Consider the following 14,034-nt stretch of genomic DNA (forward strand, 5'->3'; position numbering starts at 1 on the left):
CACAAGCACAGAGGAAATATGCCACGGCACGACGGACAGTTTACGGAGATCTGAACGAGCGAGTATGGGAGTGGTTTTGTGTTGCAAGGAGTAAAAACATACCAGTAATTGGAAAGTTGATTCAGGAAAAGGCAATAATTGAGATACATCTTCAGACCAAATAGCTGAGTAAAACATGTCAACAAAGAAGTATAATGTATTTCTTTTAAAAAAATAGTGAATAAGTGTATAAAATAAGATATATACATCATATCTGTTCATTTTTTTGTACATATTAATGTGATGTTGAAATATAAATTTTATTCACGTTGTTTGATAGATGTATATCTTATTATATAAAGATATTTTGAGAGGAATGCATGCATTATTTAACAAGATTCATGAATAAAGGATATGATACATGTACAGTGAGTATGGGTATTATTTATTTTTCAACAATGCTAACTACTGACCCTGAAAACCAGTCCATTTTCACACACCTCTTATGAGAGACCACCTGTCTTGAGAGACCGCTTTTGGTTGGCAGAAGGGGCGGTCTCTCATAACAGGTTTTACTGTACCAAATAATCTGGAATTTCTAGTTGCACTACAAAATACAGAGGGAAAAACCTCATTCTTTGGACATGATTTTTTTCTGCCCAAAATTCGCCATTGGTTGGAATCTGATTTTGTGTCCAGAGTTTATACTTTTTGGTCTCAGATCTTAGGCAAACTAGTATGAACTGCAAACAGACAGATGAACCTTTGCAAAAAGTAGGATAAGTTGGGCATTTGGAATAAAGAGTGGTCTCGATACAAAAATAATGCTCTGTTTAGCACAACAACAAAAAAAGAACTCCAATTTTTACCCTTCTGCTCATGCACGAGCCAAATAGCCAATGAAAAATGATGTTTCTAACACAACTAGGCAGTATGTTATTGAAAGATCACCTGGGATTTGGTGTTTTAGGATGTATTCAGAAATAGCTTTCAAAATGTGTTTCCTACTTGAATTTCAGGCGAAAAGGACAAAAACCTCCAGGGGTTAATGTGTTAAAAGGCTAAAGTTTTAGAAAAGTATATTTAAAGAGACAAAACCTATATTAAAAACATGATGTCATATAGAAATATATCAGTGTTGCCATGATCAAGTAATTGTTATGGGTAAAGTGTATTAGATAATGTAACATCAGAAATCTGAGGAAATCAGTATAACCCAACAAAATGTTTTCCACAGGACTTCATCCATTTTTTTCCCAGACCACAAAATTGTATCCTGAACAAATACTTCTAATTTTATGGCATAGTACTGGACCATGACTCCCCAGTAGAAAAACTGAACAATAACTCCCCAGTAGAAAAAGAAATTGTTTTTCAGTACAAAACCAACTTCACTACATAACAGCTATTTACAATACAGTAAAAACTCAATAATGGAGACATAAATCATTCATGTACTGTACATCATCAAAATAGTTGCTCAGTCCCTGTGACCTAAGCATTCAAACAACTAATCACTTGAACAAAAATATGGGTGTATAGCACTTTGAATTTTTGAAAGTTCCACTGGTCTAGGTCTGTTCTCAACTTACAAAGCTGAAACGGAAACATATAATTCAATTATTTTATGGCACATTCAAGACTATTCAAGGCTGTCTGAATGGACATCTCATTGTAATAAATATTGCTACTGTATTACACATTTCCGATTATAACAAATTACGTTGTATTTGTTCAATAAAAACAATCTTTGCACAAGAATGTTTTGCTATAACAAGCCCCTAGTTATTCTGATTCATTATTGTAATAAATTATGAATAACTTATCAGGTTTTGACTCTTCTTCTGAAACAATGCTCCAACCCTTCCATGCAAGTTAAGTTTTGTTAAAGTCCATTTTGAATGTCGATCAAAAATATTTCTGAAAATGGATATTGCTTTTGAACATCATCTAAAATGCAAAAACAATATGCACTAGTATAAATGAGATTCCAGTGCTAAGAATGCTGTAATGCACTAAGCAATTCAGAACACTTTTCAGACCATACACCAAAAAACATTATGGGATTCAGTTACAAGTTTGAGGGAGATGACTGAATCATCATAATTAACCAATCACTGATTCTAATTGACTGGAGATAATTTGTTTTTTTCTGGACAACGTAATTTTTGTAAATTTTATAAAGTTGCTATATCCCATAAAATTGTGCAATTTATTAGTACATTTTATTGTTATCTTACATGTTGTTAGAACATGTGTTAAAATAAAATATGAATAGCCATTTCAACTAGAGTAAACCTGCCAATTACCATGACAAGTCAAGCAAAAATATTGTTTCTGACTTTCTAAGCCCCACCCCAAATGATCCCATTTATAAAAACACAATTTCCAATAAATCTTTTGAAAAAGAGAGAGAGAGGGATAGAGACTCTGTTGCCCATAACCTGTTTAACACATTAACCCCTGGTGACGAGTTTATGTGGCAGAAGGTAGTAGCCTACTGCCAAGCTCTGTAGTGTCAAGGTCATGTATGATACACTAAAGTGGGTGGTATTATTAGAAATGTAGACAGATGTAGCTCTACAATGAAAACAAATAATCTGGAAGTTCTAGTTGCACTACAAAATACGAAGGGGAAAAACCTCATTTTTGGACCTGATTTTTTCCACCTAAAATTTGCCCGTGGTTGGAATTCGATTTTGTGTCTGGATTTTAGACTTTTTGGTCTCAGATCTAAGGCAGACCAGTATAAACTGCAGACAGACAGATGAACCTTTGCAAAAAGTAGGATAAGATGGGCATTTGGAATAAAGAGTGGTCTTAATATGAAAATAATGGGTCCGTTAAGCACAACAAAAAAAAAGAACTCCAATTTTTACTCTTCTGCTCATGCGCAAGCCAAATAGCCAATGAAAAACGATGTTTTTAACACAACTAGGCATTAGGTTATTGGAAAATCACCTTGAAGTTGATGCATTAGGATGTATTCAGAAATAGCTTTCAAAATGTGTTTCCTACTTGAATTTCAGGCAAAAATGACAAAAACCTCCAGGGGTTAATGTGTTAACCAGTGACTAGTCATGATTCACATAGCTTTGTGCAAAAAAGTCATGAAAAACGATCTCCATGGGGTAGTATCTACTGTTAAGTATCACAGAGGTCATTACTAAACTGAGTGACAATAACTAGGGTGATTTGGTGTTTGGCAGTCCTTTGATCATTGCTACGGAAACATCAATTAAACTAATTTGCATAGGTAAAGTGTAATGTGGGAAAACAATTTACTTTGAAGTAATATACATCATAGATGGGTAATTAAGACACAAAAGTTCTTTGAAGCATTGCCTTGAAAGAAAACATTTAAGTCATTTTTATTAAAGATTAATGGCTGGTTCATGATCAGTAGTGATGTTTCTTTTGGGTCTGATTTTACTCAATACTTGCTTGTCTAAAGCATGTCCTTACAAGGAAATTTAGCACCACTTTTGCTTCATTTTAGCAATAATTGTAATTATTTTGATTCTGTTTAATTTTAATAAAAAAAGTTCTGTTGTTTCTTTTTTTAAAATCAATATATCACAATACGATCAAAATATTTCATTCAATATTACAATGTCACTGTACAATGATTTTCAACCCAATACCTTTACCTAGAAGCAACCATATAATCCATGAAACCTCATCAGTCAAAGTGAATTCAAATTAAAAACAAGAATTTGCTAGGTTGTATACAGATAGCTACAAACCCTTTGTTCCTGTAGATATATGGATGCCAGCCTAAGATAGATGGAATGCATTTCTGTAGCATCAGCTACAAACGATATAGTCCTTTCATAGCAGTCTCGGGCCTCTGCTGTGTTTCCCATTAGATAGTGCACATGACCCATCAAAGACCAAGCATCTGGATTCTGAATAAAAATAAAAATGTGAACAGGTAACTATTTGTTTGACAGTATCTATTCCATTATATAAATAATTATCATTTAAATATTTATATGTTTCAAAGCGCCAAATATTGATATAAAGTACCTGTGCAACTCACACATGGCCATGTACTTAACTGATGATGTTAAAAAAGAGTTCCGAGTTCTTGTACGAGTTTAGCAGTTTTTTGTTTTTTGCAAAAATCACATGCATAACTGCTTTGAAAACATGGACACAAAAGTAAGTTAACAGTATATGTGCCCACTTGTGTATTTTGAGCAAAATTATTGTAAACTTCCCAATATACAGTCTATAATCAAAAGCTATCTATCTAAATCACCTGGTAATCATAAGCTATCTAAATCACCTGGTAATCAAAAGCTATCTAAATGACCTGGTAATCACAAGCTATCTTAATCACCTGGTAATCATAAGCTATCTTAATCACCTGGTAATCACAAGCTATCTAAATCACCTGGTAATCATAAGCTATCTTAATCACCTGGTAATCAAACTGAAGTGCCTCATTAAGACTGTTTTCTGCTTCAGACAATTCTCTTTTTTGTAGTTTTAATCTGGCCAGAGAAATGTGATAGGCTGCAGTAGGGCCTCCCATAGGACAAAGCAACTCATGGGCGAGACATCTTTCTGTAAACTGAAATGCAAATAATGAGCTGTTAAAAAGTCTGTCACATATTCCAAATGAGGACAATTTATTCAAGATCATTCAAAATTAAACTGGTTTTCTGACAGGTGGGTCTACACAACTATTTAATACTTGGAGCACATAATGTAGTGCTAGACCAAGGTCTTAGCAGCTTGTTCAACTGTACCAGATTAATAATGAAGACTCTGATCACTTGGCACATCACAGTATGGGATTGCTGATCTGGGTCTCCATTGTTTACACTCTGGTACACATTTGACATTGCCAATCAGTAAATGGCAAAAACTGACATTGATTTATCAAACTAGGTTCTGTAAGTTTCAATGCATACATCGTTCCCATCTTTTGAAATATAAATATTCACAGATTTGTTATCTTTCATATTTCTTGCATACTAAATACTGACAGAAATATTAGTTACTATATTTATCTGTAGCTAATGCACTTCTAACTGCAATCTTTCATACTACTGATGATTTTAGCCTCAATGTGCAGATATATCTGGGTTTCATACTACTGATGATTTTAGACTCAATGTACAGACAGAGCTGGGTTTCATACTACCGATTTTAGCCTCAATGTACAGACAGATCTGGGTTTCATACTACTGATGATTTTAGCCTCAATGTGCAGATATATCTGGGTTTCATACTACTGATGATTTTAGCCTCAATGTACAGACACATCTGGGTTTCATACTACTGATGATTTTAGCCTCAATGTACAGACAGATCTGGGTTTCATACTATTGATGATTTTAGCCTCAATGTACAGACACATCTGGGTTTCATACTACTGATGATTTTAGCCTCAATGTACAGACACATCTGGGTTTCATACTACTGATTTTAGCCTCAATGTACAGACAGATCTGGGTTTCATACTACCGATTTTAGCCTTAATGTACAGACATATCAGGGCTTCATTCTACCAATTTTAGCCTCAATGTACAGACAGATCTGGGTTTCATACTACTGATTTTAGCCTCAATGTACAGACAGATCTGGGTTTCATACTACTGATTTTAGCCTCAATGTAAGGCAGATCTGCATTTCATACTACTGATGATTTTAGCCTCAGTGTGCAGATATATCAGGGTTTCATTCCACCAATTTTAGCCTCAATGTATAGACAGATCTGGGTTTCAAACTACTGATGATTTTAGCCTCAATGTACAGACAGATCTGGGTCCATGACTGTTCACAGTTGGGTATGAATTTGATTATCAGGATTCCTGGATGTGTAATTTTGAACAATGCCCATTAGTTCAAAATTATTCATTATCTAAGACAATTTGGTACATCATGCAGTGTTCACATAATTTGAAAGCTTAGCTGACTCTACAAACATTTCCAAATTTTAATAAGGAAAAAGTGCTGTGTACAACAACAAAAAAGCCCAGCAAAGCCAGTTAATATTTTAATGTCAACTGTTGTGAGGTTAAAACCATCAGTGATGTTGATCTGTGGCATTGACCTTTATATGACCCAAATATATTAAACAACTCTGCCTTGTATGTGAAAAAAATTGGAAGCAAGTTTCATTGCTTTATCTCAAATGGTTTATTAGTAAATCAGTGATCTTGACCTTGAAGTTATGGCCTTGCTCCAATCTGTGTTACATAACACACTGTCTAGTTAAAATAAAAAAGTGAACTAAGGTTCATTTCTGTTTCTAAAGAAACCTTTGAGTTATAGCATGGAAATATAGAATTTTACAAATTGAACTGTACTGGTTCTTTACTTACTGGTATTGCCTTGACCTCAAGCAACCAGTCAATGGTCTGCATGTATACACTGGATGTAGGCACTGGAGTGGGCTCTCTTGGTAGGGGCTCTTCAGTGGATTCCTCTGCCTGAGGTGTGGTGCCACCCACACGGCTTATTCGATATTGGCTGCTGGGGCGTGATGTTTTCCCAGCACCTGCACCTCCAACTACTGATGTAATACAAAAATATTGTCGATGAGAACGCTTGCAAGACATTAATATAATGATTTCACTTTATTTTAATTATAATGAAAGACTGACATGCTCCAAAGATTTTGTGTGCAATGGAACATTTTGCATAACGACTTAACTGATAGTCATGATTTTGTTGTCCCTAAAATTGCATGTATGGATGCTCAATATACATTGATAAACTCTGAAATGTAACAAGTTAACAAGCACATTTGAAAAAATTAGCCTCCATTTAGAAAAATTTACAAAATGAGACTTTATACCCTGATGACTACTGAAAGCTACATTTTTATTGGAATCATATGAAAACTGTATTAAAGGTAAGCTAATAAATTATTTTGAGGTGTGCTGTAAAAACTCAATGTTATATTTTTAAGAGTAAATTTATGATAAAGAAAATCATTCTGAATCAGTTCACAACTCAAGTAATAAAACAGGGTAACTTAAATGCCTCTTTCTCAGCATGATTAGTTCAAATCATAATTGTTAAAAAGCAAAAATCAATTGTAATTCGATGTTAATAAAAAAACACAACAGAAAAATCACTTACTCCTGTTGTAAAGTTGAAGCAAACATAAAACTGTCAAAAACCTAATACCTATGATATAAAATGATGACAAAAAAATGGAAAAACAATACTTGTGATGAAAACAATATTTTTTCCCCCACCTCACTGTTAGTGGTGCTTTCCAAATATATTTCTCTCATTTGCTCCAAGCTGGCATAATTGTTTTTAACACATTATATAATTCACTGCAAGAATATCTCCAACATAAATTATTTGCCAAAAGTAAGTGATATTACGTTAGGCTGTTTGGCAGATATAAAGCAGAATCTCAAATCTCCAGTAAACAAAATTAGATAGACTTGGGAAAAACCTAGAGACTGCATGTAAACAAAGACACCATGCTAGGCCATAAATGGCAGTTGTAGTGACCATGTTTGCTTGGGCCATTTATGTTTGAAGTGAAAGGATTCTGCAGGATGTCTATTTAGGACTAACAAAATTTAAAATTTAATAACAAATATTCACTAATGCCATATTTTTGATTACACACCTACAGTACTACCTCGCTATAAAGAACTTCAATATAAAGCAGTCCTAATTTAACAGGCATGTAGAGTCATGGATCTCGTGTTGTTGTTTGATAATAATATGTATAAGATAAATCAATATAAGGTGACTTCACTGATAAGGTGGTCCACTTTTTGGTACTAAATAGCATTATAGTAAGGTATTACTGTTCTGGGTAACAATATTCAAGATCAACATTTCTGACAATCAACAGTCAAAGTGGCCTGAACAGATTTCCAATAACTGACACATATATATTTATATATGACAGGTCTGCTCGTTAGAGGTAGAACAAATTAGACTGTTGTGACTTGAAAGTCCTGTGTGAAAAAGTTTGTACAACAAATGCGAGTGTCCATTAAGCTTTGTGTTGCCCATACATTTTTTTATATACATGTAGTGGGATAGAGACTGTAAGAAAATGCATACAATAAAATTTGATCTCAATCAATTAATTTTACATCAGATGCCTGCCAGTATCTTATTCTAACCAATTCTAAAACTTATATAAATAATAACACCTACTTAAAGAATGTAAGAGAGCTGTAATAAAAACAACTGAACATAAATTGAAATTCTCACTCAGGACCCAAAGCCATCTGCCCCACTACAAATCAAGAATTGCCTACACCTGTTTTGGCACAAAATATAATTCTGAAACTTTGTGACCTTTTGGTAAGAACAATGGAATAATATATCTTCTGGTACAAGCAACAATACAATTGTAAACTCTGGGCAAAAAGATATGAAATAATTTTAAAAATTATAAATATGTCACTATAACATGGATGCCCCTGCAACATGATGCAATTAAAGTGAAAGAAGTGAAACTGCATCCATAACTCCATAAAATTTGGCCCATAAACAGTAAACATAAAACCTGACTTAGGTCTTCTTTAGAAAAATCTTCACGTTAAAATTGGTTCCAATCCATCAAGCCCTCCAAAAGTGATATAGCCAAAATTGAGGGACAAATTTCTTAGTCAAACTGGGGCCAAAATCTTGTACAAATTTACCAATAATTGGTGAAATTCATTCTTGACCTAGATTCTTTTAAAGTAAGGCATCATATCAAATTTAATTCCACTCTAAAAAGTCCTTTAAAAGTTAATACATGTAGCTGAAATTAAATTGAAGGAAAAGTTTTAATTCAAACAAGGGTCATAACTCAAAGGAAGTTTAGCTGGAAAATGGTAAAAATTGAATTTTTACCTTAGTCTTTTTAATGTAAAGCCTTATACCATGTAAATTTATGAAGACCTAAGTCCTTAATGTTAAGTCACAAACCAAACTGATTCCAAACTATGAAAGTCATTCAAAAACTTACTTAACAGAAACAAAATGGAATACAAAGTTCTAAATCAACATGGGCTACACCTCTATAAACATTTGATGGAAAATGGTAAAAATCAAACTGGACCAAGGTAATTTTTTATGCAAATCCTCATACCAAATCTGATTTAAATTTGTGTTGTCCTTCAAAAGCTATCAAGCAGAAATGAAACTGATGGGCAAAGTTATGAGTAAAACTGGGCACAACTATATAATATTTTGCTAAGAAAAGGTGAAAATCAAACTTAAACTAGGTCTTCAGCATGTAAAGCCCTGTACCAGATTTTGATTTTAATCTGTGAAGATACTAAGCAGGAATAAAATGGAAATGCACAGGTCTCTGAAAAACAAGCACCACACTTCAATAAAATCAGAACATGGTAAAAATGTAACTTTACATTGATCTTGGTAATGTAAGCTTTATACCAAATTTGATTTCTATCTATAAATTCTTTAAAAATTCACAAAGCAGAATGAAATATAAGGGAGAATTTATACATCAAGCATGGACCATAACTCCATAAAATCGTGCTGGAAAATGATGAAACTTGAGGTCTTCTTAAGGTAATGCCTTGCATCCAGTTTAATTTCAATTAATGAAGTCTTTCAAAAGGTACTGTGCAAATTTTTTTTAGTGACAAACATGACAAAATAGGATGGGAAAAATTGACATGGGGAACCACTATACTGCCCCTCCCAAGAGAAGAGCATCACAAGGATAGAAATTATAAATATAAAGTGAATTCGATAGACAATTGGCAAATATCAAGAAAAAACAAGTTGGCTTGAGATTGCTCATCTGGCTAATAACCTGTAGATCAAATGAAAAATCATTTGGTCATTTGGTCAAGTAATCTAGATGAACTTTAAAAATATTAATTCCATCAAATCTGTTCCATTTCTGCTGAGTGGTTTGTTATGAAATATTAATTTTAAGGTTTACCAAGTGTAGTTGTGCCGGGCCATATCATATGACATATCTGCATTATTTCTATAAATGGTGAAGGTCTGGCTATATGACAAGCTACTTAGCCTTCTGGTAAGTCTGGAAAGGTGAACACAGAACCCATATGTCCTGTTTTGACAACATTACATGTCATGTTATATTCACTGAATAAAAATATATCCCCATCACCCTAATATATAACAATGATATAGGAAATTTTACACCTGGCTGCTTTAATCATCCTGACAGGAGAAAACTGTTATGTTAGGTACAATGCCTAGCAAGCAAGTTACTGGAAGTTAATCTGGACCTAAGATCTAAGGTTGCACATCATGTTTGTTCCTCTAACCAATAAGTCCCATTTTAGTCTTCAAGCATTAATTTGATAAGTGTGAACATTCATGCGACTTTTACCTGATAATTTGCGTCCTATTGTAAAGAACAAGACATAATTCAAAATTCTGTCACACTGATTGATTTTCAGGTACTATAATTGATACATACATACATACATAGCACTCCCTCTCTATAAAGCCCTTCATTACAGCACTGTTCCTGTTACAAGATAAGTATGGTCGTGATTTCCATTTTATTAATAGCACATCAAGGTATACACTATGTCTCTTGTGGATAGTTAGAGAATGAGGAAGTCAAGCATGTATGTTTTTATGTGTGTCTTTGTACATGCATATATATATATATATATATATATATATATATATATATATATATATATATATATATATATATATATCTGCTTGTATTCTTGGCCAATTTTGCATTTTTCAGATATAAAAGTACTTCACAGCTATTCAATTTTATAAAACTGCTACTAGTTCACTTATAACTTAAACAAGAAATTTGCCATTAATCAATTTCATCATAAGTTTTACAATTAAAAGTTTTCAAAAATATATAGAACACAAACAGAAGTAGGTTTACAGTACCATGTAACTGAAATAAATTAGAAGATCTTACTCTCACTTTTAAAAGGCATAAAAAATAAGACTGATTGGAAATGCCATTCTAAAGTTAGTTAAATCAGTTTTTTAAATGGTACCTTTTTGATGCTGTTTAGCAAGCTGTAAAATATGGACTGTGTTGATGAGGAAATAAAAGTCATCAAAAAGTCTGTTTTTTTATTATAGTATTTTAAAAATTAATCTTTGGAATTTTTGGTGAATGCTCTAAATAATGTAGTCACTAGAAAGGTTAATGTCAAGTTGCTTTGTAGAAAGTTTCAGTGGCTTTGTTTGCCAGAAAGGTGCTTGTTAAAATGCAACCACTGGATCAGCCAAGAGTGGTGTGTCCATATAGACAAGGTACAGTACTTTGCTTCATTTGCCATACCACTAAGTAGCCTTCAAGTATTGTTGTAGTGAAAAACCCAACCCATCCTTGTATTTTCCAACAGAAACAAAATCTAAGAGACAAGCTTCAGATGCAAACATTAGGGTAATTCTATACTATCTAATTAAAAATTGAATAATCCAAATGAATGACTGCATTTCAAGCTTATCAATTCTTACACAATTCTCACCACTTAAGACTACCAATATCCTTGTTATAATTTTCTGCAAGCACCTTAAATTAGTCTCTTTTTGCAATAAATTTATGAAACAAGAAATTACAGTTTTTGTAAACACTGACATGAAATGGACAATAATGTAAATTCTCTAATTTATCATACGATAAAGTATGATGTTTTCTTCTTGGAAAAGTTAAAATAGAAGATGCATTATTCCAAAAGGTTTAAAAAGTTCTACTTAAGAAGTTCCGTATGTTGTGCTATCATTATTTAATAAATAAGCACAGGAATCCCACCTCTGACATATTTTTAGAAAGCTGAATGGAATTATGATTGAAAAAATACTTCTTGCATGAAAATTAGTCAACATTTTGTTTCTTCTTGAAGTGGGTAGATCTTACTATGCAGGAGAAAATATATTATATATCTTACTATGCAGTGACTTGTAAGGAGGAAATATATATCTTTATGTGATAACATAATGTGATAGTACACATATCTAGTATTGAAATTATGATGAAAATCAATTTGATTATAATATCATTAACATTATTAGATGAACAGCAAGTAAACAATACACCATACATGTGTACAGAGTAAATCAAAATCTGTTATTGCATACTGCATAGTAGTTCAGGGTTCATGATGTTAGTTCCAATGATCTAAATGAGCAGTAGAGACCTTGATCTACAGATACATTATGTGCACGTTTTTGATTCCATGCTGCTTTGAGCTGGATGTGTTACAGACAGATACACATGGTACTAAATCATGTCGTTTTGACAGTAATTAGAAATCAATGTGACTTCCAAAATTAAAGTTGCTAGTGAGCATGAATTTATGATATGCCCACACTTCTGTAACATTAGCATGTATCTTTTAAGCTGTGTCCAATAAATATCATAGAAAATAGATCACAATGACCTAGTCTTAATGTGCCAAATGCCTTCATTATAACCAAGATGCATCTTCAGTGCAAGTCTGGTGGCAAGTGGCAAAAGGATGTAGAAAAAGAAGCCTAAATACAAGCTTTAAGCAATGTTCAAGAAACCTTGGCATGTGGGTCTTGTAGTGATCCAGTTTTGCTGTGTGAAACATTTCATCTCAAGGTGCACCAATGTGATGTTGGTTTTGATATGGAGAAGGTATTATATATATATATATATATATATATATATATATATATAATGTGATTCATTATAACACAATTCCACCTGTAACGCGATGGCAGCATGGCTCCCATTTTTTAAGTTAAGATGATCTCTCTTTGTAACATCCTAAATACATGCTCTCAGAAAAGCCGATCATTTGTATCCCTACCAGATTATATGGTCAAGAGGTTAGTTAAAACTGATGACATTGAAATTTCACTGACGTTTTCTATGGGGAAGTTTTTAGAAAAATTTGTTAACACAATCCTGTTTATATTGTGATATTATTCTTTGGACCCCAAGCATTTCATTAACCTCTGTATGTATGTATGTATGTATGTATATATATATATATATATATATATATATATATATATATATATATATATATATATATATATATACACACACACATATGTGCATGCAACTTCATTACAAAATACATACATAGCAATGGGTCAAAAGATATTAGAATTAGAGCCTAATATTTTAAACCCCGTAAAATAGGTCAAAGCAACCCAGTTTCATCCAGAGATGCACTATCATTATAAGATTGGTCTCAATATATAAAATGGTACTGAAATATGGGCCCATATGTAACCTTAAACTAAAATACATCTTGAAAAGTTAGTCAAAACAATCCAATTTTAGTTTGTGACATGAATCTATACATGTAGTAACAAAGAACTTCCAGCCCAGAAAGTGAACATTTTAATATTTAATTTTTTAATCAATCCTGGAATATATGTTGCAGTGAACCAGTTCTGGTGTACAACACATTTATTTCAAGGTGCACTTTCAGTACAAGTTTGGTGGCAATAGGTGAAAAGATATAATTATAGTTGAGACATAATTCTGAAGCAAGCACTTTTGAGCAAATCAATGAAAACTGAAAAGTAGATCACAGTGACCAAGTTTTCTTGCAATGAAACATTTTTATCCCACAAAGCATCCACAACACAAATTTGATGTCAGCAGGTTTGGTAATATCTGATGGATGGGTAAACAAAGTGAATTTTGTATACCTTTCTGAATCAAGGAAAAGAAATAATGCAGTACCATCATTTGTGATACCATGGCATAATTATTTATTGGTGTGGTGTACTGTCCAATACAAATAATGAAAAATATCAACAAACTGAAGTCAAAGTTTAACAAAATTATCTCAAACAAATTACAAAATATAAAAGGCTAGCTCTTTAACTTACCTAATGGATGGTGCTGTGCACCATGTACTTTGAATATATGAATATATAACATGAAACACATCATAAGTTGTATTCTAAATTTGCATAAATAATTTAGAAAATTATGCAATGTATTTTTCTCTACAATGTGATATTCACTGCAAAATAATCTACTACATTCAACCTAAATACATGTACACTATTATCAAGGAGCATGCAATGAACTCATCAAAACACTACAGTGAAATGTATGTCACTGTTGCTTAACATTAAAAAAATGTCACA

The 14,034-nt window shown here is 32.7% G+C and overlaps 1 protein-coding gene across 8 annotated transcripts in view; it reads right to left on the reverse strand.

Moving 5' to 3' along the window:
- Positions 1-14,034, reverse strand: part of LOC149805326 (cilia- and flagella-associated protein 70-like) — a 106,033-nt gene that overhangs the window by 8,486 nt on the left and 83,513 nt on the right. For 7 of the 8 annotated variants that reach the window (XM_089949237.1, XM_089949241.1, XM_089949239.1 and 4 more), the window contains 4 exons: positions 10,298-10,312; positions 6,318-6,508; positions 4,406-4,558; positions 3,726-3,887 (listed from right to left, as the gene is read on the reverse strand). In XM_089949237.1, coding sequence (XP_089805363.1) covers positions 3,726-3,887; positions 4,406-4,558; positions 6,318-6,508; positions 10,298-10,312 — 521 coding nt within the window. The remainder of the gene's footprint in view (positions 1-3,725; positions 3,888-4,405; positions 4,559-6,317; positions 6,509-10,297; positions 10,313-14,034) is intronic. The other variant, XM_089949240.1, reaches the window with a different exon arrangement.

The sequence above is a fragment of the Sinohyriopsis cumingii genome, chromosome 2 (genome assembly GCF_028554795.1).
Source record: "Sinohyriopsis cumingii isolate HCF-2022 chromosome 2, ASM2855479v2, whole genome shotgun sequence".
Classification (NCBI taxonomy): domain Eukaryota; kingdom Metazoa; phylum Mollusca; class Bivalvia; order Unionida; family Unionidae; genus Sinohyriopsis; species Sinohyriopsis cumingii.